The 26,713-nt window shown below is 38.8% G+C and overlaps 3 protein-coding genes across 5 annotated transcripts in view; 2 read left to right on the forward strand and 1 right to left on the reverse strand.

Annotated features, from left to right (window-relative positions):
* Positions 1-26,713, reverse strand: part of LOC142337679 (prostaglandin E synthase 3-like) — a 250,825-nt gene that overhangs the window by 192,756 nt on the left and 31,356 nt on the right. The gene's annotated exons all lie outside the window — the stretch shown is intronic.
* The window catches only part of LOC142337678 (uncharacterized), a 152,772-nt gene that overhangs the window by 112,214 nt on the left and 13,845 nt on the right, over positions 1-26,713 (forward strand). The gene's annotated exons all lie outside the window — the stretch shown is intronic.
* On the forward strand, positions 1,374-26,348 carry LOC142337674 (innexin unc-9-like). 2 transcript variants are annotated; one of them, XM_075387104.1, is made up of 3 exons: positions 1,374-1,583; positions 23,924-24,205; positions 24,803-26,348. In XM_075387104.1, exons 1-3 carry the CDS (start codon positions 1,434-1,436, stop codon positions 25,715-25,717), a joined length of 1,347 nt encoding a protein of 448 aa, XP_075243219.1. In that variant the 5' UTR covers positions 1,374-1,433; the 3' UTR covers positions 25,718-26,348. The 2 variants fall into 2 exon arrangements, with proteins under 2 accessions (XP_075243219.1, XP_075243220.1); XM_075387105.1 differs by having other exon boundaries at positions 1,374-1,578; positions 23,919-24,205.

Raw genomic sequence — 26,713 nt, forward strand, 5'->3', positions numbered from 1 at the left:
TCTGGACATGAACGCACGAAAGGTCTGATGAACGCACAAAAGTCTGGACATGAACGCACTTTTCTTAATCTGTTATTCAAATTATATTCAGCTCATATTTTTTGCTGCCTGCAACTTTCTGAGCTCATTTAAAAATTAAAGCAGAAATTTGCAGGCAGCAAAAAATATGAGCTGAATATGATTTGAATAACAGATTAAGAAAAGTTAAATAGAAAATCTGTGAAGTCAAATTAGACATCATCATATCAAATGATCAATTTCATTGCGTTGAACCTTGATTAAATTTAACCCTAGCCATGAACTTTCTTATTCGGTATCACAATTTGGTCACATTAAAAGTGAAACCAATCAAATCAAATCAACTCCCCGTACATATATAGCACGTGAAACATGTTCAAATGCTTTCACTCAGACTGAGATAAAGTCACCCACTTTATACAGGGCTAATGTTTGGGCAAACAGAGATTGAACTGAACAAGCACACAAAAGACCGACTAAAAGCACACTTACATCAAAACCACATTCTTACCAATTCCAAGATACCAACCAAGTAGAATATAGTGCGTGTTATACAGTAAATAAAGCATTAGCTGTTTAGTGTTGGTATGGTACCAAATGGTATGATGGTTAGTTTTAGCCACGAGGGTTTTGCTTGATTCAAACTTTCAATCTTTCGCTCAATTCTAAGTTAGATTAAATAGTTCAACTTTCTTACCATTGCTATACCGAATTTAACACAGCAATTGAGTTAAGACGTTTAGGTCTTGAACGTCTAAGATTTGGTTATTGTCGTGGTTATAAGTGATATATTAGTTTGATTACAGTAACCGAAGGAGCTGGTTAACTGATCTTAAGATTGGTTTGCTCTTTGTTTTAGCCTCACATTTTGTATTAAGATATTGGCAGCTTTACCGTTGAAAGACTTGCTACCAAGTGACGCTTATTGATAGAGGAAAGCATTGCATTGCCTCTTAAATCCCATATCGAGTTTGAATAAAATTGCTACAATTTTTAAAGCAAAACTCGCTTCGTATTGCATTCTTCATATATGAATTTTTCCTTTTTCTGTTTATTGTAAATTTTTCCTTTTTCTGTTTATTGAGTTTTCTTGGCTACGTTTCGTCTGTGAAAAATACTCAGACTTAAGAAAATTCCTTTACTTCTGAAAAACCAATGAAACTGAAGTTTAAATCAAATTTTTTTGGGTAACTGAAATCCAGACGCTAATCATTCCCAGGTACGCGATGCAGCCCCCCCCCCCCCCCCCTCTATAAAATTATTTTAAAATATCGAAAATAATCTTTGGCTTTTGAGCTGATCTATGACGTTGAGCTGATTTATTATTGCACCTTGAACTAGCACATAAAAATGGATTCGATGTAGGATTTAAAATGCAATGTGCAGTGTAGTATAATATTGTGGCGTGAGTGAAGATGATAAACGAGATCTTCAAGGAGATCAACAAGTCCAACTTCGCAGCCAATGGAGACTCAATTGACAAACTCGTCAGTTTCTACACTGTCCTCATATACATCATAGGAGCCATATTCCTCAGTATCTCTCCATTCGTGGCTGGACCTTTCCAGGGATAAAACTTCTCATGTTTCCTTCGATCATTTAGCGACACACTCCAGTTAGATTTATCACTTAAATTAACAAAATCACTTTTGAGAGTCTGTGATTAGTACAGAATGTTCCAACAAACATCTCAAGCTTGTCGAAAATATTTGACTTGTTCTGAGTAGTTTGTACTGATTTTCATCATCATTGAAAAAGATGCGAGCATTTTTTTCGGAGCGGCACATTTAGTAAAGACTTTTACTTTAAAAGGAAGTTGCTAGTCAAGAAGAAATCATCTCTATTAGTTTTAGAAATGTCAAACTTACATCGACATATACGTGTTTATTAAGATTGTGGTTAGGAACAATAATGCAATCAATTTAATTCGTAAACATTCAGAGAATCAAAAAGCGTTAAGAGCCGATCGTCTCATAAGAGGTGTCTGGAGCCCGCAAGAAACTGCCTCGTTTGATATTCGTATCACAGACACTGAGGCAAAATCTTACAGCAACAGAAATCCAGCGGATGTGTTGGAAAGCTGCGATGACGAAAAGAGGAGAAAATACTCCGAGGCTTGCCAGGAAAAACATATAGCTTTTACTCCGTTAATTTTCAGTGTTGACGGCATGATGGACAAAGAGAGCAAAATTTTTCTGAGAAGACTGGCGGACAAACTCGCTTCTAAGTAGGACAAACCCTACAGCATTATCATGAACTTGGTCAAACTGAGATTGAATTTTGCGATCTTAAGGGCTTCAAATCTGTGCATAAGAGGATATAGATCGAAATGGAGATCGTTTCGCTGTGAAGATGGAGCTTTTCTACCTTGAAGAAGTATGTTGACGTTCCAGTTGTAATCGGATAAAAGTTATCAAATATTTATCACGAAACTTGAGAGGGCAGCGTACTTGTAGACTGAATGTCCATTGGCATGGATTCAAAAATCTTTTTTATAAGTCAACAAATCAGCAGGGACAACAAAATTTAACGCCAAATATTAGCGCTCTGATGTTTTGTCACCCAATGAGTGGGGGGGGGGGGGGCGTCGACCTAAAATCAAATTGACGATGATGCAAGCAGCTTAAAATGGGCTCAATTTGAAAAAGTCATCTACCCGAAAAACTACATTATGTGTCCAGGAGAAAGCCCTCTAGCTAAGTTAATGCCTAAGATCACACGTTTTCGTTCTTACCTGATCTAAGTGGGGAGAACGAAAGCATATTGTAAGAGGCCTATTTCTTGTGAAGAAAACAAACGGATTGCTGATATTAGATTAAATAAACTGGTAATCTGTTTTGTTGATGACAATATCATGTTGACCAAGTTAATTGTCAATTGAAAAAAAAAATTAAGTCGTAAACTGACTATATATCTCTTAAAAAATCGAACTGGGTCTTCGTGTTTTGTGCATGTCAGCACACGCTGGAATTATATAAGCCAGAATGTCCCTCTCATAAAGTGACAAATAAGTTTCTCTATCTCACTTTCAATTAGATGAGTAGATTCTCTCAGGATATAAAAAAATTTAAAGGTGATATAAAATTAAATATAAAAAAACGTAAAGGTGATACCGTTTTAAGTAGCAATTTGAAAGAAGAGAGTTTTCTCTGAAAGTTGTCGTCAATAGCTGCAAAGGAATTATTTTTTCAACAGATATGGCAGAATGTTGGCAACGACTGCAAACCAGAGAAACCAAGAAAAGATAACAATAAAAAAGGTACAGTGTTTTTTGGTTTTCCTCAAAAACTTAATTTTAAGCTTTCCATTAGGAAATGAGTTATCCCTTTTTCTTTTGGCTACTTCTTATCAGTTCTAGTAATATAACATTCGCAATAAAACACACAACAGAATTTAACAGCTTGCTTAAGAATTCGGAAATAAAAGAAAGCTAGAATAGTTGTCCATTTTCTAATAATCAGTAAAAAATTTGAGCCCTCTTATTTTCAATACAGTCAACCGATAAGGATGCACCCAAAATTATTTGTGTTTTATCAAAACCTCGAAAACTGAAGAGCATTATGTATGAAATTGGTTCAATAATTGGACTGTTTTTTATTTTCGTCAACATCTGAGTTCTGTTGTTTTCCACTACCACTTATTTTGCCTAATCTGTGCAATTTTGGTCGAAATTGAGTCTTATAGTACCTCACTTAAGAGATTTTGCCTTCTTTAATTTTCAAAAAAACGTCCTCCTCTTTTTCCTATTTGAAACATCTCACGTACGTGAAAAAAATTGGCAAGCTGGTTTGACTTAAACCATATATTTTATAAAACCATGTCATATATATATTTGCATCAAGAATGGCAACTCTTTAATGATCATCGAAAACACCCTCGGTTTTTCATAAAATGAAACTATTTGTAAGCAAGTCTACACAGACGCATCTACTGTGAATAGACCTGTACTGGATTCGATCCAAAATCTCTTACTTGTAATCTTAGTGTGCTAACCTTTACAACAACTTGTCTTAAGCTCTCAAACTTAGGCATCTCATATAACCCGTTCTCACATTCGTTTTTTGTTGCTCAAGGCTTCATTTCTCTAGCCAAGTATAAGTTGAACAAGGAGCTTTTGTCAAGCTATGTCAAGCTATCTTATGAAAAAAATACACCAGGTTGTTCTCTCTCAACTTTCTAACACTATTCATTTTTCTACAATTATTAAATTATTATTTTAAATTTATATGATAGAACAGACCCCCTCGCATATGTTCACCTATTTTGAAAAAGTAATAGCAGAGAAATTAAAAAATGTTGATCTTGATCCGGTTCAACAACGTAGTGTCATACAAATTCAAATTTCAACTTAAAAATTAAATTGCCAGTCTCCTTACAATCTATTGAAGAAAAACTCTTTAAACATCAGCAATATGAAGATTAAAACCATATTGATCTCGCAAATTCGCCAGCAAAGAGACTTACACAACAATCGCTCCAACAATTTTATTGCAAGCAGCTGGAAAATCCAATTGCTGTCCATTTACTTTCAATGTTTGTCATTGAGATAATTTGAAAATTGATTAATTTCTAGGAAGTGGTCCTTTTATGATGATTTTAACATCTTGAACTGTTTTTTTTTATCGTCGATTCAAATTTTGAGCTCTCGCCAGGTCAATTCTCTTACTCTGATTCAATTTGGAGAAGAAATATTATGCAGATTAGAGCTGTAATCTGTTCCCCACCCAATCGACGTCGATGCTATATGCAGAAATTTAAATTATTATTATTATTATTATTAAATTGACTTGGTACCCGCGATGCGGGAATCACTTTGTTAACTAATTAGAAACAGGACCAATTAACAGGATACTGATAGTATTTAAAGTTCAAAGCCTTTAATTTCAACAGCGAGTTCAGCTGTTTCCGAAATAACACTGTTGGACATGTCCAGTCAAAAGTTGAGATGTCATTTCGCTGAGAGAGAACATTTGCATATTTCACAACTCTCAAGACAAAATACTCTTCGAATTTGACTGATTTCGTCCAATTAAAATTGGTCTTCAAAAATTGTTTTGCTGCAGAACGGTTACTGCGTGGTCCCTTGAAAACTTTCCAATAATCATCAAACTTAAGGGCAGTATCACAGTTGTAAATTTTGTTCAGCATAAGAAGATCATTTCGAACCAAAAGAAAACTGATCGGCAACAAATTGTTGGAAATGAGGCTCTGATTGTAGTCACTATCTGTAAAAAATTTCTTATTCAAAGCCCACTTGAGCGCTCGTCTTTGCATCTTTTCGAGTTTTCTGCAATTTGGCCAATTCGAGAACCATACATTTGACGCGTACAGGAGAATTGATAAAATGTAACTTTTGTATAAACTTACTTTTACTTTCGTATTTGTAGAAAAGGGAACGTTTCTCTTCAAGAAAAAAAGCTTTTGTTGTGCCTTTGACAGCCGCTGATTGATATGACTGTCCCATTTCAAGTTATTAGTAATTACTACACCAAGATCATTCACCGAAGATTTGCATGTAATTTCTGTATCGTCTGCATACAAGTGGACACTACACTGATCTAACTTTTTTACATCAAAACATATAGCTTCAAACTTTGCATTGTTGAATTGCATTCTGTTTTCTTTTGACCATTTAATTGCTTTGTTTAAATCATTTTGTAGTGAAAATAAATTCATTTGACTTCCAATAATTTTTGTGTCATCGGCGAAAAGATATGTGCTGTTCTCCATTAGAGATGGAAGGTCATTAATGTACACAGCAAACATAAAAACCGCAAACACTGAACCCTGTGGACCACCACTCGTAACAGCTAACTCTGACGAATAATCATCTTTAACAAACACGCACTGCGTTCTATTTGACAAATAATCTGCAAAAAACTTGAGAAATTGGTTATCAAAACCAAAATGCGTAAGCTTCAACAAAATTGCATTGTGATTAATTGTATCGAACGCTTTTGCAATATCGAGATAAACGCTTAAAGCAGACTCTTTAGCATTCAAACAACGAAAAATTTTTTCACAATACTGGATCATTTGAGTGATAGTAGAATGCTTGGTCCTGAAACCGTGCTGGCGATTGTCTAAATTTTTCCATAAACGATCCCTAAATTTTCTATACAGTAATTTCTCGAAAATTAGGGAGAGCGCGCACAACATTGACACCGGTGTGTAATTTTCTATGTCAATTCTCGACTCTTTTTTATGCAGGGGTTTAATTATTGCTTTCTTCCAGCTCTTTGGAAATTCTTGCTGAATTATAATTTTGTTAAATATCTCAGTAACAACTGGGACAATGGCAGGTGAAAACGTTTTCAATAAGATTGGCTGCAATTTATCGTAGGACTCAGAACCCGAATGACAACTAAAGATCATTGATTTTACTTCACTGTTAGTGAAATATATAAATCACTAACTGTTAGTGAAATGTATAAATCAATTATACATCGCAATTTAACTATAAAGAGAAAAATAGATTTTTACTAACAAGGCGGCTCGGTAATGTGCGATTGCACATAAGGTTCCGACCCCGCTCATCCACAATTTTGGCATAATTGTATCAAATGAGGAAGAGACGGAAAAATGCAAAAAATTCAAGTATTTCAAAAAAAACTGGTTTATGAACGAAAAGATAGCCTCCAAAGCAAAAAACTCAGTGGAGTAAAAAATGATGCATTAGATTGATGAGATATGCCGATATTAAGAAAGCGAGCGAAGACGAACGGCAAAATCAAACAACAACAACAAACATCAATTACATCAAAAAATTTATGTCCGTTTTAAAAAACAAAACTTAATAACAAAGTCAAAATAGCGTCAGATAATACTAAAAATAAACAAAATAACTTGTAATTCACCAGAAAAAATGGTTATTCACCAGTTCATAATAAAGCTTGGTAACAATTAGACAAAAAAGAACAAACTTCAAAGTTAGAAAATTCGCTGATTTTTTTTTTAAAAAAACAATTAATTTCAAAATAATGAAAACCATTAGGAATCATCTAAAATATCCCATAGGTTTACAATTACCAATGCTTCTATAGAAAGGAACTAAGAATTCTTGGTGTTCAATTTTTTATGCAGTTACAAAAAAAACAACAAATAGAAAACAAACTAAAAATCATTTAAAACTTGCCAGAAAATGCTTTGGAAGCCGTAAAGCCATACTTTGGCCCCAAAAAAATGTTCGATTGCACCTTCGTCGAACACTGATGATGTATTATGCGGCCACTCATTAATGAAAATAAGCAACAATTAGACAAAATAAAAAAAATGCAAAATTATGTAATACTAGTTTTTTTTTCGAAAAAAATTTATTTCCAAAGAAATGAAGCCATTAATTACAAAATGAAAAATTTGAATAGGTTCGTCCATTCTTCCAAAGTAAGCCCTTGAGACCTGCAATTATCCAGAATATGGCTTACGTCTACGAAAAGAACGTCAAATATGACAAAAATCAAAAATTCATTTACTTTTTTTTGTGAAAAACCCGTGTGGAAGCCAGTAAAGTCATAACCAATTCTCATAAAATATTAGATTTTGTGAAAACAATCCTTTTTGACACCTTCCGTTGAAATGTATTATGTGACCTCTCATTAATTAAACTAGGTAACAATTAGACCAAAAAGAAAAAAGCAAGTTTATCTAGTACTTGTTTTTACCGAAAAAAATATTTCCAAAGACATGAAAGCCATTAATTACAAAATGAAAACATTGAATAGGTTCTTTTATTCTTCCAGAGGAAGCTCTCAAGACCTGCCTTTACCCAGAATAAGTCTTACGTCTACAAAAGAACGTCAAATATGACAAAAATCAAAAATTAATTTACTTTTTTTTTAGAAAAACCTGTGTCGAAGCCAGTAAAGTCATAACGAATTCTTTAAAAACATTAGATTTTGTGACACCAATCTTTTTTTAAACCTTTCCCTGACAAAAATAGTGTCATTTTTAACCTTTAATTAACGAGATCAGGTAACAAACAGACAATAAAAGGAACAAAATTGCGAAGTTTAAATGTTTTTTTTTTCATTTTGGAAAACAATTGTTTTTAAAGACATGAATGCCATTATCTATCTTCTAATATCAGAACATCGGCTCATGTACTTTTCCAGTAAAACCAATGAAACCGGGTCATTGTACAGGAAATTGAATACGACTAAAAAGACAAAGTAAAAACGACAGTTAAAGACAAAATTAAAAAATTCAATTAATTTCTTCGAGAAAGTACTGTCGAAGCGGTAAAGAACCACAATCTATATCTTTAGGATTTAAATATTTATATCTATAAAGATTTAAATATTATCAATTGTGCGTTATTTTGAACGCCAAAATGTGATATATGAACTGACAATAACGTGATAATTTGATAAAAACTAGAAAACATGAAAAATGGGCAAATACGTAAAAATTTAAAAAAATTGTGAAATCTAGTAGTATCAGAACACCATAACTTAAGGCGTAAAACCGCAATAAAAACTAAATTTGATTTCAGAGGAAAGAACGAGCACTCTTTGATTGCTGACACTAAGATACAAGTTGACCAAATTAAGAGAAAAATGGAGGCAAAATTCAATAAGCCCTTTTTTATTTAAAAATCAAATATTTTAAAAGTCAAAACGACCATAAGCTTTCAATCAGTCAACTAGATATATTAATTTTGAACTAATTAGCAAGCCAATAGGGCCTATCACTAGTAAGCTTTGATTTGAAATGTTCTGTTATTTAATTAATATAAAAATATTGAATTTTTTTTTAATAAAAAACCGACTGACGACAACCTGAATTATTTCTGGATTGTAACGGTCCAAGATTGGTACAGAACTAGTCAGGCTAATGCTGATTGTCAATTAGGAATATTTATTTTTTTGCATATCATTGATATAGATTTTTTTTACTTGAAACATCAAAAATAAATGCTGCGTTTTTGATAATCAACGAATAAAGTTAGCAAAAAACGGCAAAGTTTTATTTACAGAGCACTCTCAACGGAAGTTGAAGTGGAATTAGCCCCCTTTTCAGTCTACAGAGATTGTGTTAGTGGTGTTTGGGTGTGCACTTCCTGTAAATTTAATCAGAGTGGACTAAAGAAACTTATTTCGTGCTGTTTTTGATGAAAAAGTCTGAATTTTGTGAAATATTTAGCCGGATTTTGTGACAAAAAAAATCAATGAAAACAGCCGGCATTATATTTTGTCTTTAAATGTAAAACCAACAATATTTTTTTGAAAAATTTTATTAAATTTTATCAAAATTGGCGAAATTTTTGTCAAAATTTCCGAAAATAGGTGAATGAAATCAACGGAATTCACTCTATTTTCTCGAAAGTTTAAACCTCGATATCTTCCTGTCAAAAACGAAAATAAAAAAATCTTTTTAATTCCATATTCTACGCTGGACAAGCTTTCCAATGATACCAGTCTCAACTCTCTACGATGAATATATCGATCGGCCAAAATTGACTGAACAAAAAAAAGCCCATTTGAGTATATAGTTCCTCCCCCCTCAAGAGGGGTCGGAACAATAAGCAAATTTTGACGTTAAATAATAGTGGTTTTTACATTTTTTTGTTTTTTTTTCAGCAGCTTCATATTTCTGTTATTCACCAATATATAGAAGAAAGTTTACATATACAACACTTCTCTTATTCAAAGTTTTTATCGTTTTCACGACGCCTACGTATAGAAGAGGCGTCGTGAATTATATCTCTCAAAATCCATAAACTGATATTTATTTGTGCATAGTTGCAGCAGCACTTTTCACGTACGATGGCAACTTGTCGGAGACTTTTTGTTTATCTTCAAAGAAATGCCAGTAAGATTTCAATTGCACCAAGGGATGTATGGATAAACTTCGTCTGCAGGAACTATCTGTTTTGTATATTCAAGTTTCATTTAATTGATTTGTATGAGCGAAGCAAATTTTAATGAGTACAAAATCAATTCATACTTTTGAGTCAAGTTTGCACGGAAACACTGAAGATGTTATTAAGTAATTGCAGAGTTCAAGTAGAAATTATGCTGGGAAGAGAGAACCTCATTAATGCATACATTTGTAGGTCTTTGCAGCCATGCACAAATATATGAAGACTTGCTAGTTACTTAAAATTTTAACTCTGCAATAGAAAAATTACAGCCAAGTCAAACTAAAGTCGTTAAAAATATGCTCTTAGTTGGTCCGCGCACATCTCTTTCTTGTTTTCGGTTTTTCTCAATCTGAATAGCTGGATGAATTTATTAACTCAGAATCCATGAAAAAATAAAGTATGGTAAAGTGGATTCCTAATTAGTTCAACACCTGCAACATGATTTATGAATGATTAGGGAGTTAGAATTAGTATTCCTGAATCCCATTTATTCATGTTCACCCTAGGAACAAATGGAGAGATCATAGACAGCTGCACCTAGATGGTGAAATTTATGCCAGAGTAACTAATTTGTTACGCGAAACTGCCCGATTTATGTCTTTTGCGGAGGGGATACAAAAATGGAACCAATGAAAATCCCTAAAAACATTTAATCGTTGAACAAAAATTTTCAAATATTGAATTTTAAAGTTTCAAAAACTGAAATAAGACTGAAAAAGTAGTAAATTAACAATAAAAATTTGAACAAATTTATCTAGATATATTAGAATGCTTATAAAATGGGTCAAAAACAAGTTTTCGAAAAACCCAAGCAACATAAATCACCTTATCAAAAAATTTTGTTTCTCCTGCAGTCGTTTCAAGCCCGATAGAAGACATATATACTATTTCAAATTTTGTCCTGAGTTTTAGTTTCTTGAGCGTTAAAATTATTTATTTTCAACTTTTCAAAGTTTTAATACTGAAATGTTTTTTAAATTCCAGATGAAGGTTCCTCAAATTGTGTTCGACTGAAATGTTATTGTTCCTAATCTTATTTATCAATATAACCTTTCAAAGAGTTTTTATCCTTTGTGTGTTAAACTAAAAAGGAAAAATATGATTCCGTGAAACCTAAAAGGAGCCTCTGTTTATCTAAATCAGCCTCCAGAAGTCATACAAATTTAAGAAAAAAGTTGGTGTCTTTTAATCTAAATTTTCTGTAGGCAGAAGGTTCTCAACTCAGCAAAATATTTTCTATGAAAACTTGTGACCTGTCTGTTTTCGTCTGAGGGTTGTCTCTAGTAGCCTAAGTTTAACAAAATAAATCGTAACAAAATTTTACTGAATTTCAATAGTGCACGTTTTGGTGGAAAACATTTCAAGTGGAATTTAATTCAAGGCATTCTTTGAAAAACTAAAATTGTGAATTGACAAAGATTTATTAATACGATTAAAAGAGTTTATTTTGGTGACTGATATATATTCTCTCAATAGATTTAGGACTTCAATAACATCAACTAGAGTTTCGGATAAGAAATTTTGAAAATAGTTGACTGATAGGAGAGAAAGAGAAATAAAAGAAAAATAATTGCTTTATTAAACTACCAATCAGCGATAGAAATAACTTACAGTTTAACTTGATTTTAGTCATATCTTTTATGAACCTGCAGATTCTTACAAGGTGATGCATCTGCTGGCAGGCACTTGCCAGATTTCTTTGAGATAACAACTTTTATACCATATCCCAACATGATAAACACTTTTCAGCCAGATTCCGAAAAGATTACTCTTTTTCTCTCAAATTACTATAAGATGAAAATCTGTCTGACAAATAGTGTTCTCGTTTCAAAACAGGACTTTTAAATGCTTTGTTTATGTATTACGTTCATACCATTAAATAAGCGTACAGCATCATAACGTTCTTCAAATTTAAAAAATGATGCTAGGAAAAAAGTTCTGATTAACAATTAACTAATTAACTATTAACTAAGTTACAATTAACTATCTGCTTAATAAGAGCCAGAATGAATTTGCTGGCTGTTGGTTTAAAAAAGTAACAAATTTTGAAATTAAAAATGAGGAAGTGTAATCTATGCCAAATATAAACATATAAACTATTTGACAAAAAATGAATTCGAAAACCATCACATCAATCAACTTTTTTATCGAGCATTGTTTTGTGTTCTTAAGTTCTTTTATTCAATCAATAAAGCAACTGTACTGCCAATATTTCTCCTAACAACTGAAATAAGCAATTTAGATATTATCAAACAAGTGAATTTCAGCTCAAGCGGAACGAACTCGTTTGAACTTTATCAGAATCTTGCAGGATACTGATAAAATTCAAGATACTGATCTGGCAAAATGCTGATCTCGCAAGAACCATTTCTCAGCCAAAATTTTGGAAGATAGCCATTTTTCTACCACAATATTACAATATTTTTTCTGCCAGATTTTTGAAGATAAACATTTATCTGAGAGAAGCTGACATATTCCTGCAAGACAATCATCCGGTCTTGACAAGGGATAGTACGCTTATAGTAAGTTATCAGGTGCTAGTGCTAATTTTGGTATGCTACATTTCTGCCAAATGCCAGACAGCTAATGTATTGACAACATAATAATTTGCCACTTTTCGCTAGAAACTACCTGAAAAACTAATATGCATGAAGTTAATTGAAAAAGTTAGAGGATTGATTTTTAAGATATGGCTAAAGGGAGCCATTAGCATGTGTAATAGGGAAAATATCTTTTATATAAAATTGAAATGTAGATAGGGTCTGTTTTTTGCGGCTTTACTAATGAGTCCAGCCTTCTTTAGTTGAAACTATTCGCACCAAAGGCAGTCACACGTCAGTCGTTTGAGACATAATTATAGGTGCGAAAACACACAATCGCTAATTTAAATTGATCGAGATCGATAACTGCATTCAACAACGTATAAAGGCCAAAAAGCCCCTCTCCATGGCCCGGCAAATCCAGCTTGATCTTTTTTAGCAGGTATTTGTCTGAGTCGATTTTCGACTCAGATTGGTCACCGATACGTTTTCGAAACATAAAAATATTAAGCCTAAAAAGAGCGCAATCGATTCAGTATATTAGTAGGCTCAACGAAAATTATGTTTAACGAACTTTTTCTGAGCTCTCTACGTATAAAAGAACGGATATAAGGCTTATATGGTTAAGAGATTACGTAATAAAGTTTCTCGCTGGATAGATTCTCGCTTTATTTAAATAGCTCTTTAAATAGACTGCTCATTTAGTTTACTCGGTAACATCCTCCGGCCCGGAAGAAAATGTTGGGAGGATCGGTACAAGCTTAACGAGTGGGCGGACGAGCGATCCGGATGACGTGCGCAAGACGGCGGAGCGGGCGACGCTGTCGGAGCTGTACCGAAGTTCCTCAATCCGAGCGGTTGGATAGTAACCCCTAGGGTTGCTTTCTTCAACGATCCAAACTAAGTCACCGACCTTGAGGTGCTGCTCGGCAGGCGTCTGCCACTTAGATCTACGGTTCAACGCAGGTACATACTCCTTGAGCCAACGTGCCCAAATTGCATTGGCGTATGACTGTGCACGGGCGTATCGCTTACGATGATCGAACTCGTCGACGCCAACGATAGACGGAATTCTGGTTGCTTGGTTACCGAGTAGAAAATGATTAGGTGTTATAGCGCCTAGGTCGGACGGGTCGGCGCTTACGGGCGTTAAGGGACGAGAGTTTAGTGCGCATTCGACCAGACAAAAAGTAGTGTTCAACACCTCATCTGTGAGGCGACGCGTACCGAGGATAGTGTACAGTACTCTTTTAAAACTCCGAACTAACCTCTCCCAGATGCCACCTTGGTGTGGCGCACTGGGTGGATTGAACCTCCACTTAATGCCCTTATGCGCAAGTTCGGTGGCAATGTTAAGCGTATTCCATTTTTCCACACATTCACGGAGCTCTTTCTCCGCTCCAATGAAGTTCGTACCATTATCCGACCAAATCATAGCAGGAGTACCCCGACGGGAGACGAACCGCTCCACTCCCATTACACAAGAACTAGTGTCCATGGACGGGACAACTTCAACATGGACAGCACGAGTAGTGAGACAAGTGAAGAGAAATCCCCACCTCTTCTCGGTAGTCCGACGAACTGTGACGTAGAATGGGCCGAAGTAATCAACCCCGGTGTTGGTAAAGGGAGGAGACTGGTATGCGAGTCTCTCCTTTGGGAGGTCTGCCATGATAGGTTGAATGGTTGCTGCACGGAACTTTCTACACAAGACGCAGTTTGATTTGATGGAACGCAGTGTGGAACGTAGTTTAAGGATGGCATAACGTTCCTGTACCTTTGACCGTAAGTAATCGATGCCCTGGTGATGGTTTTTCAAATGAGTATGCCGCAGAAACAGTTTAACAAAAGTATGACGCGCATCCAGCACGATAGGATGCTTAGTGTCAAAGTCAATTTCCACTAGCCCTCGGAGTCGACCAGAAGAACGGATGAGACCATGAGGCCCAATAAACGGAGTGAACTGAGCAATGCGGCTGCTCTTCTTAAAGGATTTGTTGTCAAGAAGATCCTTTCATTCAGTATTAAAGGACTCTCCCTGAACCAAGTACTGGAGATGACGCTCGGCTTCGTCAAGCTCAACAGGGTTGGCTATGCTGCCGTCTACGGTACGGTAACTTTCATGAGATGGTAAAAGACGGAGCACATATGCGGTGACACGAAGTAACTTTTGATAAGAACTGAACTTATCAAACGGGATTAGATTGATGCTTTGTTCCTTAGGGGGCTTGGTTACGGATGCGGCTAGAGATGAGATGGAGTCATCATCTTGTTCCTTAGTTACAACGCCGAGCTTGATGTTGTCAACGACGTCGGTATTTGGTACAAAAGGGAATTGCTTAGTTCTCAAGAAGTCAGGACCCCTCACCCAGCTACTTGATTGCAAAACTTCAGCGGACATGCCACGCGTGCCAGCATCTGCCGGATTATCACAAGTGGCGACGTGGTTCCATTGGTCAACGCTTGTGTTCTCCAGGATTTCACTAACACGATTTGCAATGAAGATGGGGTGTTTGTTCGTTGAGTTTATCCACTGCAAGACGATGGTACTATCTGTCCACATAAAGACTTTGTCCACAGTAACCGTTAATGCTCGACAGATTTCCCTTTTTAAGCGGGCAGCGAGGAGAGCGGCTTGTAATTCCAACTTAGGAACCGTCATTACCTTCATAGGTGCAACACGGGCCTTGCCCAAGACAAACGCCAGCTCTGTTATAATCTCCCCGGAGGAGCAAGTTACTTGAGCCCTAAGAAATCCTATTGCACTGAATACGTCTTGCGAGCTATCACCAAACATGTGGAGTTCAAGATGTTGGAATGGTCCTGAAAAGTAACTTCTCGGTATAGTGATCTTAGCTAACCGCGGCAGTTCTACACACCAGGCGAGGAATCTGTCAACTGTGTCTTTAGGTAACTCGTCATCCCAACTTTGTCCATTGACACGCCAAATGTCTTTCAAGATTAACCGAGCACCAACAGTGAACGGTGCGACAAGACCAATTGGGTCGTAGACCTTTGACACAAGACTTAGGACCAAGCGCTGTGTTAAACTTTTCGTGATGGTGCTGTTTGTACCCCTACTCACAACCAGAGTATCGTTGTTGTGATCCCACTTAAGCCCAAGCACGTGCATTGATTCCTCCTTGGATGAAACGATGACCTTCGGTTCAGTGGATTGAGCAGACCCATCAATTCGGTCAGCCAGATCTGGTACATTGCTTACAAACTTAGTAAGCTTGAACCCACCTAGATGGAGAAGATGTACCAATTCCTTCGACCTAATGAGGGCCCTCTCGGGGGATTCCATTGAGTCCAAGTAATCGTCCATGTAGAAGTTCTCAAGGACGGCTTTCGCAGCTTCTGGGTACTCCTTAGCATTATCGCGTGCCGTGCGCTGAAGTGCGTAGTTGGCGCAGGTGGGCGAATCTTTTGCCCCAAAGATGTGGCGCGTATACTGGTGTACCACAACATTTGATGTGGGGTCCTCCCGCCACAAAAAGCGCAATGATGGCTGATCACATGGTAACACTCCAACTTGGAGGAACATTCCCTCGATGTCGGCGGATACGGCAAATGGATGTTGTCTGAACCGTAGGAGTACATAGATTAGGTTTTGCAGTAGGTCAGGTCCGGTGAGTAATGACTTATTGAGAGATGCGCCATGGAATTTTGCTGCTCCGTTTAGTACCCTACGAACCTTGCCCGGCTTGTTCGGGTTAACAACCGGATGGTGTGGTAGGTACCACTCTCGTTCCGAGCGACTTTCCACCTTATGAGCATCTTTGACCCTTACTACGTAGCCTTTGTCTAAGTCCTCTTTGATGGTATTCGAGTACTTTTCCCTTAATGTCTGATCTTTCGTTAGCCGCTTTAATTGAACAAGCGCTGAGAAATAATTGTTGGGCAATTCGATGTTATCTTCAGCCCATAGCATTCCGACATCGTACCTTTTTCCATTATGCACGGTGGTGTTTTCAAGAATTTCATGCGCACGTGCATCCGAGGCGGATCGTGGGTCTACTTGCTTAAGTGCGCCGTACGACTCCATGTCGTACCAAGATTTTACCTGACTAGCGAGTTCAAAATCCTGCTCCATATTAGCTTTGAAACAAGTCGAGACTAAACCTGAAGACGACGGAAGAGGGCCGCTTAGAACCCAACCTATGGGCAAGCGAACAGCGAAGGGCGAGGACTTCTCGTCGGCAGCGAAGTACTCTAACGGGCGGATGGCATGATACACATCCTGTCCAAGTATCATCTCGATGTTTCCATAGCAATATGTAACTGGGTCTAGGACTGCTAGGTGCGGGTATGTTTCCTGAAGTGCTTTAATGTTGATGATATCGGCGCCTACATTTAAATCTTCCTTTACGTAAGGGCTTACTTTAAATGGTTCAAATGCTTGGTTGTCGCGTGGTGTTACAATTAGTTCAACTAACTTAGTGTCTATAACCTCCTCGGTATTTATACCCTTGACTGTTAATTTCAATGCTGTACCGTGCAAACCAAGTCTATTTGCAAGATCATTGGACACCCAAGAGTTACTGCAAGCGGTATCGCACAAAACTAAAGCCGTGGTATCTTTACCGGAGGAGCTCTTCAACTGTAATTCAGTCACCTGAAGGAGGCCTTTCACATTACTCACGGATGACAAAGTAGTGGTCTTACTCGATGATTGGACACTAGGAAGTTTACTTTGATTTGCGCCAGCATTAGAATTAATGTTGTTGTTGTTTGAAGGGGATTTTGGTGGATACACCCTCTCAGCTCCAAGAAGAAGTGTGTTATGGGAGCTGTTGCAACCGTCCTTCCTGCATTTTCTGGGGTTTGGGCATTGCCTGAACATATGCTTTTCTCTCAAACATTAGAAACACAGTTTTGCTTCAGCCACTACCTTTGCTCGCTGAGTGGGTGACTTTTCTTTAAATACCCTACACTCCCAGATGCGGTGGATACCTTTACACACAATGCAGCGAGGGGTTGCAGGCGTTGCCGATGTTGAGGCTGGTCTCTGAGTGCCCTTAGTTTGTGTATTAGCAGCAAAAGTTCTTGAGGCAACTTTGGTCTTTACTACTGAGTTGGTGTTATCCTCAGTTCTTGCCTTCGATGAAGTTTGTTTCATTAAATCATGTGCCTCGGCCTTCTCCTTCAACCAATCGTTGAAGTCAAGGAGTGTTGGCTTAACCCAATGTTTCTTCACTGTGAAGAGTGACCAAGACTCTTTCAGATTGGGCGGCAATTTTTGCACAGCCGTATTGAGAAGTGAGGCGCTCTTAAGGTCTGCGTCATATGAAAGTGATTTAAAGACCCCAACAAGACTTGAAATTGTTGCAGAATAGTTTATGATGTTATCACTATTGTGCATCTTTAGTGGTGGAAAAGAGCTGAGTTTTTCTAAATGTGCACTGACTACTGCCTGTGGTTGGCCAAATTTACGTTCGAGTGTCTTAAGTGCGTCCTTATACATTACACCGCAGTATGCGAACTCAGCGATGGCGGTTTTAGCTTTTCCAGTTACAAGAGTTTTTAAGTATGTTAACTTGACGTCATCAGTCAAGGACTGTGCGTCTATGGCGCTTTTAAATTGTCCGAAAAATTCGTGCCACTGCAGGGGATCACCATTGTATTGTGCCAACTTCCACTCGGGCAGTGGATCGTTCTTCCTACAAGTAATTGCCTCCGCCAACTGCTTTATCAAATCCGCAGAGTCCAAAGAAGGAGCCGAAGGTGTGGGATGCGGCGGGCCACCCCAACACAACGGGTTCGGAACGGTAGCTCCATACGTTGGCGGAATGATCGGAGTGACAAAGGTGGGGGCGGTACCTGTGGAAGAACTAAATGGATTCGCTGGCATGAAGTCTGATGTTACGTAATTTTGAGCGCCTGCTGCTGCTTGTACATGAGAGGAGCGGTGCGATGTAGATATATGAGGGTTGATTAACGGGGCCGGTTGTACGGTGTATAAGTTTGCGGATGATCGTACAAGTGGTACTGCATTAGATGGGACTGCTGCTGGAAAACGCCAGACATTTGGATCTGGAGGAGCGGGAGGTGCGTGGGTTATGGGTACAAAATTTTGGGGCTGAAAACTCTTTTGTGGAGGTGGTGGATGAATTAATTGAGGTACGAAATTAATTGCGGAGGAAATGAATGGTGCAGGCGGAGAATGGGGTAACAGATTGATATTATTCGCCACGGGGTTAGTGGCTTGTAGTGGGAGTGCTTGTGGCGGGGAAGGAGGAAATCGGAATGCTGGTGGGATTAACGGAAAATGCGGTGGTGCGGGGTTTGGAACGGGGGGTGGAGGGGCTGGTACATTTATGTGTGCCTGTTGCGGATTAAGTGCTAGCGGAGCATTAGCGAGTGCATTTAAAGGAGGTGAATGCCGAGGGCTGGTTAAATTCAACTGTCCCGGCATGCTCGCCCTGCGAGGGAATTGATGATCTAACTGTAAACCATCGAAGTGCATTGTTGCTTGAGACAGTTGTCGGGCTGTGTTTGGGGCGTTTAGTTGAGTAGGCATACCAAAGTTTATTGGTGGTGATGGAGGCGTATATTGAGGCTGTCGTTGCTCTTGCATGATGTTATTTGCAACATGTGCATCGTTGGTTACATTGGTTCTAGTACTTGGTTCTTGCGGCTCATGGACAGGGAGGTTGATGTTAGCCTCAACTTGACCATGAGTATTGAGATTAGAGTGTGACTTTGGAAGTTGAGCTGAAGAAGGTCGTTGGACAATTGCTTGGTTGGATTGGGCGATGGAACCAGAAAAGTGCAAACTCGGTTCGTTTGCAACATCTGCCATGTTCCCGGCCGGTGACGAATTAACCCAATCTTGAACAAGTTTCTTGCTCTTAACTGAACTTCTTTCGGTAAAGAGCCCACTCATTTCGCTTGTATCAGACCCGTCTGTTGCTGATTTTGTCATCAACTCAATTTCCTCAAGGGCTGCAGCAGCTACTTCCTTGCGATGATCCTCCTCAAGCTGCTCAATTTCTAATTCCCGCAATTTCGTTTGTTTTTCAATTTCAAGACGTTGTCTAGCAATGCGAAGCTTTGCCTCATGTTGTTTCTCAAGTTCCTCCCATTTTAGTCTTGATAATTCTAATTCTCGTTGACGCTGACTTGATCTTTTTGAGGAAGTCATATGCGAACCTGATCTTGAGTGGTGAGAGGTATACATCTCTGCCTTCTCTTTGTCTTGGACCGAATTGATATACCCTCGAGCAGCAGCAATGAACTCGTCAGTTTTCTTTGTTACAGTCTCTAACCATTTCTCAAGATTCTTACAGGCAGCGTCTGGATCTTCAGTCTTCTGTGCCAGATCAAAGAGCTCTTCATTCTTATCAACCACTCTAGTAAAAGCATCTTTGCACTTCACAATCAGACGTTCGATCTTAACTTTCCTGTCTTGCTTATCAACAGCATTGTTGATTTCCCCATAGATGTTATTAAGTTCAGCCTCTATTTTTGCTCTTGCACTATAAAGTTTGTTGAATTTGTCCTGCAAAGTTGTCATGATCTTAAGAAAAACAGGAACCACAAGTTTAATTTGGTACTAATATAAAGTACACACACATGCAACAGCACAACACAAATGGGTTATACCGAACCCTAGTGTGACGATTTGCCTAGCAAACCGCCAAAGAGCAAAGATGTTCGTCGAGTACAATAGTACCCGGCGAAAGAAAGAAAGAACGGTGCGCAGGAAGCGCGAAACGGGACAGGACGGGGGACGGGACGGACGGGAAGAGACGCCGAACGAATAACGCACGACGCAACGGGAAACCGGACGGACAAACGAGAGCGTCGGGCGAATGGCGCGCGACGAAACGGGAAAACGGCACGGGCGGGGCGGAAACGTCGGGCGGATGGCGCGCGACGAAAGGGGAAAACGGCACGGGCGGGGCGGAAACGTCGGGCGGATGGCGCGCGACGAAACGGGAAAACGGCACGGGCGGGGCGGAAACGTCGGGCGGATGGCGCGCGACGAAAGGGGAAAACGGCACGGGCGGGGCGGAAACGTCGGGCGGATGGCGCGCGACGAAACGGGAAAACGGCACGGGCGGGGCGGAAACGTCGGGCGGATGGCGCGCGACGAAAGGGGAAAACGGCACGGGCGGGGCGGAAACGTCGGGCGGATGGCGCGCGACGAAACGGGAAAACGGCACGGGCGGGGCGGAAACGTCGGGCGGATGGCGCGCGACGAAAGGGGAAAACGGCACGGGCGGGGCGGAAACGTCGGGCGGATGGCGCGCGACGAAATGGGAAAACTGGCACGGGCGGGGCGGAAACCACAAGCGAGGAGGCGGGAAGATCGATGCTAACAGACCACAGCAACAACTCAACCAAACAAGCTAGCCGTAACTCCAGAATAAACTTAAGTCACACCCTAGAAAGAAGGAGACGAGCTACTGCCAGGTACACTAGCACAAATCATTATGGGGCTTTAACAACGGCATCAAAACATTAAACATGAAACAATTTACGGCAACAGTGTAGTATAACCAAAAGTCGAAAAGGTCAGGAACTTTACTAGCCGTAACTCCAGAACAAACTTAAGTCACACCCTAGCAAACCACCCTACCCAGACAACAAAAGTGCATACTATAAAATAATAAAGGTACAACAAATTGCTAGCAAACAAGTGTGGTGAAAGTCACGAAACAAACCAGCCGTAACTCCAGAATGAACTTAAGTCACACCCTAGCAAGGAAAGAGACTACACAACAAACCAGCATACTAGCAGAGAAATTTTACTACAGCAGAAACTCAACATACTACATCATACAACAGATAAACGGGGGATAGAAGGAAACAAAGTGACAAGGAAACAAAAGAACGGAAGCGGAAACTGAAACCAGATAACCTGCGAAAAACGGATGGTAGTGAAAAACTCGAAGAATGGGGAGAGCGAAACGTTTAGTAAAGCGCTATCGGAGAGAACCAACCACAAACTAACCCGTAACTCGTGAGTTAACTAAGTCACACCGCCAGTCAGCGGGTAGACTCCCACAACAGCGCAAGACTAAGTGACATTCAGGTTATCAAAGGCTTGTGTGAGTTCCGCCTCCTCGAACGCATGACGGGTGCGAAGCGTTTTACGACGGCGCTTTGAAAGTTTCTTCGGTCGGGAGCGTGTTATCAAGGACCGGAGGTTGTTCTTATGAGCTAAGACTATAGTGAGTGTTTTCAGCTCAAGCGCAGGCCTTTGGTGTAATGCTCTGTACTCTTTAAGTAAACTAAGATCTTTCTGTTTACGTTTAGACACAATGTCTTTCACTAAATGGATGGTAACTAGAGTACTACGCTTGAGCTGATTGTAAATATCAGGAGTTCCCTCTCTGGTGCAATACACTATAGCTTCTATGCGCTCCTGATACTTTTCAAGCACTTCAATAAGCTGCGAAGGTGTTAAAGGCTTATTGTTGTTACTGCGATGACGGGACAATGAATTGTTCACCACATCATGCCATATAACTAGCCTCTTTTTATCACGGAAGAAGTGACTCAATTGAAATTGCGCGGTTTTTCGGACTTTCAAAGCGTTAGGATTAAAACTCAGACCCGGTAATGCGTAAATTCCTTTTTTATAATGGTCTTGTAACGCTTGAGGCAAAGTTTTTATGGCGTGATGAAGTGAACTTGCAGCTAATATGAAAACCATATAATGTTTTTACAACATAATTGATTTGAGTTTTGCTCAAACTCCGAACCTTGACGTTAAATGCACGATTTTTACGAGTTACCAAGAATAAGCGCTGATTTGTAAAAAAAAACTTGAGTTGTTTTTCCAAATTTGAAAAACTTGACCAATTTTATATTTTTTTGACAACTTTATGCAATCATTGCATCCCGAATCAGTTTTCTATAACATGCTAAAGAATTTTTCACAATTGGTCAATTTTTTCAAACTTTTTTTTTGCTTCGCGTGAATTTATTTCCTATAAGACTTTACCCGTTCCAATAACTAGTATTTAGCCCGATTTGGTCAATTCCAAAATTTTGACCAAAAATTTTCAAATTCAATGTTTTTCAAGGAAAAAAATATATGGGGGTGGGTTGATGGTGACCAACAGAATTTAAACTCTGAAAATAATAAGAAAAAGAAAGTTAAGGGAATGGTTGCCTAGATTTGCCGGTCCCGAATATAAATATAGAGCATCAAGATTTCAAGTAACAAAGTTTTAGTTTGGACAGTTCTTACAGTTTTTTTTGTTCCCCTCTTCATTTGCTGATGTCACCATCCCAGAGATTACTGACTCGTCCTCCTCCGACGTATCGAAAGACCTTAGTCTGCCTGGCTGCATCTATTGTTATGATTCTGCCTTCATGTGCCGTCTTGTACTCGGTTCCAATCGTCGGCCTCTCTTCACCCTGGACTTGGGCTAACTTGATTTTGTACTCTTCTTCATATGCTTTGGCTTGTCCAATACTCTCTTCTATCTTTAGCTGATCAGTTCGTTCTTTATCACGCTGAAGGTCAATTGCTGATCGCGCATGAGGAGATTGATTCAGCTCTTTGATGGCCTTAGCCGCTCTTTCAAGTCCCTCTGGATCAAATGCTTGATAGCTACCACTATTTCTCACTTCTCTGGCCTTCTGAAGGACTTCAGCAGCATCTCGTTTTTCTTTCGCTTTTTCTTGAGCGTCGCTGGGAGGCGGCGGCTGCTGGCTTTTGCTCCCAGTCAAGTTGGATAGCCATGACATATAGATCTATTTTATAAGTTTGTCACAACAATTAGGCTAAATGCAATGGGATTAACGGAATTATAGAGGGGCGCGGTACCAAAAATATAGGTGCGAAAACACACAATCGTTAATTTAAATTGATCGAGATCGATAACTGCATTCAACAACGTATAAAGGCCAAAAAGCCCCTCTCCATGGCCCGGCAAATCCAGCTTGATCTTTTTTAGCAGGTATTTGTCTGAGTCGATTTTCGACTCAGATTGGTCACCGATACGTTTTCGAAACATAAAAATATTAAGCCTAAAAAGAGCGCAATCGATTCAGTATATTAGTAGGCTCAACGAAAATTATGTTTAACGAACTTTTTCTGAGCTCTCTACGTATAAAAGAACGGATATAAGGCTTATATGGTTAAGAGATTACGTAATAAAGTTTCTCGCTGGATAGATTCTCGCTTTATTTAAATAGCTCTTTAAATAGACTGCTCATTTAGTTTACTCGGTAACAATAATAGTCCATTAGTCCGATATTTTCTCTCTCAAGATTATGGCAGTTTTTTTTATTTCAGTTAATTTTTATATAGAACAAAAAGTATTTATATTGGATTTTCAAATTTTGATGGATTGATGGTTGGAACCTAAAGTGAATGCACATTTCCGATCTATTGGCTTCAATTCAAAAATGACTTGATTAATTTGCTCAGCAATTTAACTAAGTTTCTGCGTGAACCACTTGAAGTTGTACTCTCGAAATATGAACAAAGAATCAAACACGCGAGTCTGAAGGAAACCTGATGTAAATCTAACCCGTTCAGTGTTTTGCCCCGGCTGAATGGCGACCCGGGTGGGTGGGATATGCGACCCGCTATTGCTACCTGAAGAATTCTTACTACGTCCCATTCACATCCGAGGAGGGAGTCGATGACATCACGATTGCACAGCATGTGGGAAAAGGAGACGCTTTGGAGATCCAATACTACCAATGGATTCCATACTATCTCGCATTTTCATCCATACTCTTCATGATTCCTTACATTTACTGGACCTCGATTACCAAAATGGCAGGAGTGGATTTGGAGTACCTCGTCACCCAGGCATCGAATCTGTTTCCATTCCTCCCCCTTCCATAGAATTGCACTGTTATAGCCCTAGTCGATACCAGATGGTTATCTTGCAAGATCTTGCAAGATTTTGGAAGGAAATATTGCAAGACTTTGTATCGTCTTAAACCTTGCAAGATCTTGCAAGATAGCCATTCAAAATCAACTCGGGAGCCTTGTGCAACAAACCGGCTCTTTCCTACAAGAGATCACCACCACGAAAATTTCATCCAATAATTTTGGGTCATTTTACGCTAAGAGAATATTTTAAATTCCTTACAAGTTAAGAGAAGTAATGGGAAAGAGCCAGTCAGTCAAATGATGCGTTTTTAGACCAAAGATGGTTTGTAGAGCCTAAGTAGGAGAAAATACTTTTTTATTACGCAATACAAATAAACTAAAAACATAATTTATTGACAATCAAGATATCAGCCACTGTTCTCCTCACATTAATCAAGTGGGTTTTCCACACTTTCAAAGGCCAGTAATGAAAATAATCATCAATTACATTACATAACCTTATATGGTGTAAAAAATGTCTACCATATATGAGCTTATTCTAGCGGGGTTGAAACCGGAAACAATTCTTAGGCTTCCAAATTTGACGTGTCCTGCTCCAAGCAGAATCGGGAGAACACTATCAAGTCTCTGGCTGATTACATTGACATCTACCTGGACAATCAAGAACAAGTGCCTGGCAAAAAGAGTTTCACAGAGAAGCTTACAGACATGTTTAAGTGTTGCAGTAACCAGAAGGGCAACTTGATGGGCAACAATTACTTCTTCTCAAAGATTATGTACATCATCATAATCGCACTTCAGCTTTTCTCTCTCTGCAAATTCCTGGGAATGAATCTGATTTTCTACGCTTTTGATCCGAAGACTTTCGGCGACTTGATGCTGACCCACTCGTTCGACTGGCGCGAAAAGGAACTCTTCCCTTTGGTTACCTTCTGCAACTTCACTAAACAACTCGAAATGGGAAACATCGAACGTCGATACATTCAATGTGCGATGCCGAACAACATTTTCAACGAACGATTCTTCGTTATCGTGTGTTACTGGCTACTTGCACTGTTGGCGCTAATGATCTTCTCTTCTGTTTCCTGGTTTAACTCCATATTTCTGGGAATTCGCCGAGACATGTATGTGAAAAACCTGATTCGAGTTACTGAAAGTTTCCCGAAAGACACGGAGTCGAGTTTGGAAAAGGAACGTTTGCGGGATTTCGTCAGTTGGTACCTCCAGGAAGACGGAATCTTCGTGTTCCGAATGATTGAGACAAACACAAGCCCAGTTGTGGCTTCCGAAATCATGTGCAAGTTGTGGGAGCACTTCAACAACAATTATGAGGAGGAAAAGAAACATCGAAGACAGAAGAGTGGAAATAAGGGAAAGGGAAGTTCACCAAAGGGAAGTGAATCCGAGGAAGACGACGAATTTGACGGGGATGCGATGGACAGTTACGATCCCCGAAAAGACATGGCAGGAACATCCACAGCCTAATAGGAGACACGTTACCAGATACAGAAACCTCGAGTCTGTTTCCTTTCCCCTTGAAAATTCTATAAATAACTAAATCTTAATTCAATATTAACAAGCAAACTAACGCATCTTTTTACATTGACACTAATTTATCTGACCTAATCAGAGGTAGCACTATAAACACACTGATTGATATTTCCTGTCATATGTTTCCTTCCAATATATCAATAATGGCCACAAAAGGGAAACACGGGGGACAGAAAACAGTTCCGACATGTCAATTAAACTTTTCAATAACTTGTGAGATATGGAAGTCTATTTTTGGGCCAATGTTTTGACATAAATGGACTGGAAAAGGATTAGAACTGATGTGTTATAATCAAAATCACCAATTGACTTTGAAAGTCGTTCATGGCAAGCCAATTATATGAGATCTGTTTCTACCGAAATAAACTGTCAAAATTGAGTTTTCAAAATAAAATTGTAGTCGGTGTTGTAATCTATTTTAGTTAAAAATTTTCTTGCCTATTGAAACAGATCCAATTATATTGAAAGTGATGGAACGTTTAAGATCATTATAGTATTATGAGGCAAGTATCTTATTACTATGTAGCGTCTATAAGATAATAATTATTAACTTTGTTTTATTTTTTTTACAGTTCATCAAGCTTTAGTAAAGTCTGACAATTTTCTCGGCAATCATCTACAGTTATGGACTAAGGACAGCCTATAGCTCAGCGAAAACGTATTCGACACATAAAAAGCGTCAGGTGCATAGAACTGCAACTTGTTTGTCTTGAGTACCGTGTATTGTTGGGTCCTTACATGGCAGAAACAATCACCTGAGCAATGATTCTTTTACTCCAACCGTCACTCCCATTCGCCAATTTTATGAACTGTGAACGTATTTTTTCAAAAGATGAGCAAAAGTTCGTAAAAGATATCCATCCCCTTATATACGTGCTTTACGCATGATGACAGTAGAAGCGCAACAACATAATCTTTTGTGTTTATTGA

Source organism: Convolutriloba macropyga, chromosome 4, assembly GCF_964194025.1.
Source record: "Convolutriloba macropyga chromosome 4, txConMacr16.3, whole genome shotgun sequence".
NCBI classification, from domain to species: domain Eukaryota; kingdom Metazoa; phylum Xenacoelomorpha; order Acoela; family Convolutidae; genus Convolutriloba; species Convolutriloba macropyga.

Coding starts and splice junctions, on each gene's coding strand:
- LOC142337674 (XM_075387104.1), top strand. CDS start 1,434: ATGATAAACGAGATCTTCAAGGAGATCAACAAGTCCAACTTCGCAGCC. Junction 1,584..23,923: donor CATTCGTGGCTGGACCTTTC/CAGGGATAAAAC, acceptor ATCTAACCCGTT/CAGTGTTTTGCCCCGGCTGA. Junction 24,206..24,802: donor TGGAGTACCTCGTCACCCAG/GCATCGAATCTG, acceptor AACAATTCTTAG/GCTTCCAAATTTGACGTGTC.